The 6,841-nt window shown below is 42.2% G+C and overlaps 1 protein-coding gene across 1 annotated transcript; it reads right to left on the bottom strand.

The window, feature by feature from the left end:
- Positions 1-859: 859 nt before the first annotated feature.
- Positions 860-5,513, bottom strand: LOC149133687 (uncharacterized). Its single transcript, XM_089358220.1, has 2 exons — positions 4,339-5,513; positions 860-1,043 (listed from the first exon to the last, which is right to left on the bottom strand). Exons 1-2 carry the CDS (start codon positions 5,244-5,246, stop codon positions 860-862), a joined length of 1,092 nt encoding a protein of 363 aa, XP_089214346.1. The 5' UTR covers positions 5,247-5,513.
- Between the last annotated feature and the right edge of the window lie 1,328 nt (positions 5,514-6,841).

The following is a 6,841-nucleotide window of genomic DNA, read 5'->3' as shown; positions in this document are numbered from 1 at the left end:
CCTGTAATTCAAAGGGTCAGCCTTGTCACACTGTGCCTGTGGAGTGCTCAGCCACTTGCACATTAATTTCACAAGCAGGCTGTTCTGTTGATCGGATCAACTGGAACCCTCGACGTCGTAAGCGACGGAGTGCCAACAACAATGCTTTCACTATAGGGGATCAACATTGCTAAAGAAACCCAGCATTTGGAGCAACTGTGAGTGAGGGCTCTAGGTGAATGCTGCTCAAGTTTAGTAGGGCTACAATGGTGTTTTCTTGATGTGAGTAGTGCTTGAGTTTTTTGCTCTTAAAAGAGATAACTTCTGAGGGAGAGAGAAAGAGAGAGAGAGAGAGAGGTGATGAGATATATGCTTTCAATACAAGAAGAGATATGGTCAAAGAAGTGCTGATGATTTGAGTGCAATTGAGTGTGGAATGTAATAGAGGAGGGAAGACATATTTGTGAGAATCCAGGAAGATCTTGAGCTTGAGTTTCTGGAACTTGTTATTGTTGAGATCTTGATAAAAGAGATGAGAGACAAGGAGGATGAAGTTCATGTATGCTTAGACACCATCTTTTAGAGAGAGATTTTAGAGTGAGAGGGTGTATTCTAGACAAAGGGGACGGGTTGTAGAAGGTGTGGAGAAATTTGTGTCTCAAAGAAAAATGGAATATGTGGTTAGTGTGTGAACAAGAAATGATGTGTGGTATCTACATGGAGAGATATCCTTCAATGTTTGATAAGAGGTATTTGTGTGTGTGAGTGTGTGTTTGTGTGTGTATACACATGCACACACATGCACACACACACACACACACACACACACACACACACACACACACACACATGTATGTCTATATATTTTGGTTATTAGGATTTACAAAGAATTGAAGCACATCAACATGTCGTGTGCTGCCAATTTGCTAGAAAGAACCATGCAGAGAGGACACTGAAGTAATCCATTATCAGCATAGAAAGCAATGGTGAATGAAACCCAGACACTGTTGTTTGGTAATTTGCAATTCCATTTGTTTACCAGTAATTCAATGAATAGCAGAAACCTTGATGTGGTGCAAAATATTAATAAATGAACAAATGAATGGATTTTAAATTTTGTGACAATTGTTTTGGTGATAATCATAATTTAATGTAAATATAATACAATATTTTGGATTATGTCATGCATTATGCAATTCTCATGCTCATCAGGCAATATTCAAAATATTTTACAACCTAATCTAAAAATACATACATGCATATATGCATATATGCATACATACATACATACATACATAAATACATACATACATACATACATACATACATACATAAATACATATACCCAGGCCTATTCCCTATTTTTTTAGGAGCGGGTAGCCACAATAAAACACACACCAGGCATTCCATTTATTTCCCAGCTCAAAGAGGCAAGCCCCATCCTATACTCAGCTCAAGACATAGAACACAACCCCCAATATCAGCAGTGGGGCCTGGCAATATATGCCGGTTTACCCCCTCTGCATCATGCTGGTTCCATACCCACTTTGAGCAACATCAAATTCACTCATCTATCCACAAATACTCTCTGAACTTTCCTATCATTTATAAACCCTCTTGCTTCTGTCACTCCAACACCTCTAACCACCAAAGCTTTCCTCACTCCATCCATCCACGCAAACCGATGTCTTCCTCTGGTTCTGCTTCCTACCACTTCATCCTTCATGACCTTCCTTATCATCCGCTCCTCATGCATCCTTTCCATGTGGCCAAACCACTTCACCATTCGTCTGTCCATTTTGATTGTTAGTTTTTCTCTCATTCCTGCTTGCCTTTGCACCCCCTCATTCCTCCTCCTGTCCATCCGTGTCACACCAACCATAGCCCTCAGACATCTCATCTCAAACACATCTAGTTACCTCCTTTCTGCCTCTCTCAGCCCCCACATCTCTGCACCATGTAACATTGTCGGCACAATCATGCCCTCATACACACCTCTTTTTGCTTTCATACTCAACCTTTTATCTCTCAGCATACCTTTCAAAACTCCAAGTATCTTACTCCCCTCCCTCACTTTGTATCCCACCTCCTCTGCCAACCACCCATCTCCCATCACGTGATCCCAGATACTTAAAAACACTCACTTCCTCTAACATCTCACCATTTATACTCACATCCATCCTACCAGCCATTCCATCTTTCGAACATCTCATCACCTTACTCTTAGCTACATTCACTTTCAGTTTCCTTCTCTCACACTCTCTTCCAAACTCTACTACCAGTCTCCTCAGCTGCTCTTCTGAATCTGTCACCAGTGCTGTATCATCAGCAAACAACAACTGCCTCACCTGCCATTTCTCTCTATTTGGGCTCCCTTACCAAAGGTTCTAGCAATCACCTTTCTCACCACACCATCCACATATAAATTCAACAGCCACAGAGACACCACACAATCCTGTCTTAGCCCCACCTTCACATCAAACCGCTCACTTACTTCACCATGCACCCAAGCACATGCCCTACATTATTTAATACATTAAATAAGGATTTTCAGTGAAACAATTTTCGCAAAATTTAAAATCCATTTGTATGTTCATTTATTAATAAATGTGTGTGTGCGTGTGCGCACGTGTGTGCATGTGTGTGCATGCATGTGTATGTTTATGTAAGTGTGTGTGTGTGTGTGTGTGTGTGTGTGTTTGTGTATGTGTGTGTGCCTGTGTATTTGAATATGTGTTTGTGTGTAAAGTGAGTATTGGCGAGATTTGTGAAATGGTTTGTCACCTTGGAATTTCATACTAAGAGTGGTTTATGTGTACTTGCAGCAGTAGTAGTTGTAGTAGCAGCAGTAGTAACAGCAGTAGTAGTAGCAGTAGTATTTTCTTGATATGTTGGTAATGAAAGTGTGGCTGTAAAAGTAGTAATGATGGTTGTAGTTGTGGAGGGGTAAATTGCTTGTATAACAACACTTAGGTATATACACTCCAGCCTCGGGCCCACAGATATATTATGTTAATGCAGTCTACTCAGCTGTAATGAGTAGCAGCTGAGTGCTGATGTAACCCCCTCTCTCTCACTCTCACACACACACACTCTCTCTCTCTCTCTCTCCCAGCAGCCATATCTGGAATGTTCTGCTGAGTCAGGGGTAGAAGGGGCAAGTGCATGTCTGCATCTGCTCCTGACTATATGGGTTCCTGAAACATAAGCAAAAATATGGCCCACTCTACCAAGTCATACACACAAGAAAGTAATAGTTACAGAAGTTAGTTAATGTCTCTATACTGAGCTAATACGCTTTACTCTTTTACTTGTTTCAGTCATTTGACTGCGGCCATGCTGGAGCACCGCCTTTATAGTCGAGCAAATCGACCCCAGAGCTTATTCTTTGTAAGCTTAGTACTTATTCTATCGGTCTCTTTGCTGAACCGCTAAGTTACGGGGACGTAAACAAACCAGCACCGGTTGTCAAGCAATGCTGGGGGCGGGGACAAACAGACACACAAGCACACACATACATATATATATATATATATATATATATATATATATATATATATATATATATATATATATATATATATATATATATACATATACGACGGGCTTCTTCCAGTTTCCGTCTATCAAATCCACTCACAAGGCTTTGGTTGGCCTGAGGCTATAGTAGAAGACACTTGCCCAAGGTGCCATGCAGTGGGACTGAACCCGAGGCCATGTGGTTGGTAAGCAAGCTACTTTATTTCATTTCAATTTGCCATAAAGGCAGTACATAGAGAGTAGCTACGGGCTGGACAAAAACATTAATGAGATGAAATGGATGATAAATATGATGGTATAATGAGAGAAGGTAAAAGCCGCCCGCCGAACTTTGCTTCTCTATAACACTGTTCTTTTTAAAATAAAATTTTCACATTGAGGCTATGAACCTCGTACATAAAAAGTCATAAATTAAGGCATTTGCCTCTTACGATTTTTCATTACAATATGAGGCACTCGTCCTCTTAGGTTTTTTCGCCCGATATAACCTTCGCTTCTCTCAAGCAACACGATGGGTCTGGGTCGGGCCACTCTTTAATATTGAATTCGCCGAGGGGGAAGGAATTCACCAACGCACTTATGTGCCTACTCGACATGACCTCCGCAGACACCTGCGGAGGCCAGTCCGGATCCTTAGTACAGGTGATGACACCCTCTCTATGACGCTTCCTTTTATTCACAAATTTTTGCAGGGCCCCTCCCTTTCGGAATAGGATTAGCCGATCCTTTTCCTCACAGGGTGAGCCCACAGCTTCTACTGTCGGCAGCACAATTCCCGCCGACCTGCTTTCCTCCGTTGGTGGCACAATTCCCACCAACGGAGTGTCGGGACACGCCGGCGGTGCACTATCGAGCATCGGCCGTGCCTCGTTCTTTTTTTTCTTTTTCTTTGGGGCCATTGGAGTAGGGCGTACTTCCGCCTTTGCTGGAAGGTCCTCCTCCTCCCCCACGATTTTCGGTGGGCAACCATTGTTGCCCACCTTCTTCCTTTTTTTTCCTTTTTTCGAGGAGGTTTCCACCTCCTCGACTACCTCCGTCTCTCCCTCCACTGGAGGACCAGAGGTAACAACATGTGTTAACTGTTCCAGGACCTTACTCTGGTCCTGGGGACAGTCTTTCTTGATATGACCGGGCTTCAGACACCGGTGGCACTTGGGTTTACGTCCCTCAAGAATTACCGGATATTTCTGGCCGTCCATCCTCAAAAAATCCGGAAATACCAGATCCCTGGCTGATTGGGTCCACAGGGTCAAAACCGCTTTTGCCCCAACCCAATCAGCTGTAGGTAACATTTTCACATTTAAGAGCTTGGCTCCACTGCCGCCCAGCCCCCATCGGATAGTATCCTCTATCCAATCAGGTTCTATACCGGGTGGCAGACCACAAATCCAAGACTTAGTTAATTTCTTCCCACAGTATGTGGGAAGAAACAGAATTTTTTCCCCTTCTAAGGGCTGGCTCGCAAACTTGCGAGCCACCTCAGGGGTGTCAAATAGCAACCAAACCGTCGCGTATTTGACACCCCTTGCCATAAACTTGATAGTTGGCAGATATTCTGCTAACTCTTTTTCAATTTCCACTTTGGGAAAGACCGTAATGGTGTCGAGTAACCTAGCGTAGGTCCGCAACACCACCGTTCTTTCCCTGAAATCATTTAACCACTTCTTGGGTGGGATAATCTCCCACTCCACAGCAGTGGCCTTATTTTTCTTTATGTTCTCTGCCATGGTAAAAATGTCCACATAAAAATTAAACAACGAAAAATTTTAAAAACAGGCAAAAAGAGAAAACAGTTCAAAAAAGCGGAAGAAATAAAATAAACAGTTCGTACTAAAAAAGTTCATAAAAGAAGGAGAAAGGAAATACAACAATTCAGAAAGAATAAATAAAATATAAAGTTCCAGACAGAATAAATTTTCAGGCCACAATGATACTCCGGCCCGATTTGATCCCGGCTCCGAAACAAAGTTCACAATATTCATTTGTAGTTCTCAATTCACGGCTTGAAACCAACAAACCTTTAGAAACTAAGTTCACAATTTTTGGAGGCGTATTACCTCCAAAACACTCTTCTCACCGCTAAGTGAGACATTAAGCACACCCACAGGCAGACAAATGCGTGGAATTCAGTGGAGACTCCCTGCTCGACATAAATATTAATAAACACGAGCAACAAACCCCCACTAAATCCCAAAAAACACAAAAGTCTTACCTGTAGTTGTACGTCAAAATTCACAAAAAGTTTTCTTCACTCAAAGCTGCTTTTTTTTTTTTTTTTTGACTCAAAGTCAAAACAAAAATTTTTGCTACTATGGGCAAGCGAACTCGCCTCCCACACACAGCGAATACAAAATTTGTTCGTACAACGAACACACAAAAAACTCGCCAAGGAAAGCAAAGATGCCACACCGCTGGACAACAATTTACTAAGAAATAAATAGAAGCAATAAATTGCTGCCCAGCTGAGCAACAAAAACGACTTACCCCTGCGAATTCTTCAATTTTTTCTTCTATAGACAGAGCCAAAACTCATGTCTATCTTCGTTCACAGCAAGTAGCCAATCTGGCGCACATGAGCAGTGAGCAAACCGGAAGTAAGCAAGCTACTTACCACACAGCCACTCCTGTGCCTTCTAATTTACTTCAAATGCATTCTTCATCTTTACAGGTCTCTTATTTGCCCTTATATGGAATATTGTCACATTTGGGATGCCACCCTAGCTGGTGTTCTTCCTTGGCTTGATTGAGTTTGAAAGAGATTTTCTAAATTTGTTGGTCCTGTTTTGTCTGTTAAACTTCAACTTTTCTCTCCTTGCCTGACCCTATCATGCTTAAGCCTCGCTCAACATATGGCTCAAAGCCACCTACTTCAATTCTGTGAGCTCATTCTGTTAAGGGGATCTTGTCTTGTGAGTTACTTGGTTTTGTGAGTCACTTGTGCTGGTGTCATGACACAGAATGGACTTGGTACACTCTGTTAAGTGGTTAGTGTTAGGAAGGGCAGCCAGGTATAGAAACCTTGCCAAAGCAGACATTTGAGTTCAACATAGCCCTCTGGCTAGTCTGATCCGGTCGGTTGAACCATCCAGCCCATGCCAGCATGGAATATGAATGTTAAATGATGATGATGATGATGATGATGATGATGATGATGATGATGATGATGATGATGAGGAGGAGGAGGAGGAGGAGGAGGAGGAGGAGTGGACTTCCATGGTCAGTGTTTGGCCAAATTTTCTTTCCTTGTATCTCCTCTCAAGGTTACTTCTCAAATGACTAACCTTTCAACTAATTCTCATCCTTTGTTTCAATGGAGTGTCTC

The sequence above is a fragment of the Octopus bimaculoides genome, chromosome 10, assembly GCF_046866305.1.
Source record: "Octopus bimaculoides isolate indiv1 chromosome 10, ASM4686630v1, whole genome shotgun sequence".
Classification (NCBI taxonomy): domain Eukaryota; kingdom Metazoa; phylum Mollusca; class Cephalopoda; order Octopoda; family Octopodidae; genus Octopus; species Octopus bimaculoides.
Note: the sequence above shows the minus strand (reverse complement) of the source record. Positions and strands in the feature narration are given on the sequence as shown.

What these genes read in the sequence shown, in the direction of transcription:
- LOC149133687 (XM_089358220.1), bottom strand. Translation starts at nt 5,246, where the DNA reads ATGGCAGAGAACATAAAGAAAAATAAGGCCACTGCTGTGGAGTGGGAG. An exon ending in CCGGCGTGTCCCGACACTCC is followed by an intron (nt 1,044 to 4,338) that starts GTTGGTGGGAAT and finishes CACCACATCAAG; the next exon opens with GTTTCTGCTATTCATTGAAT.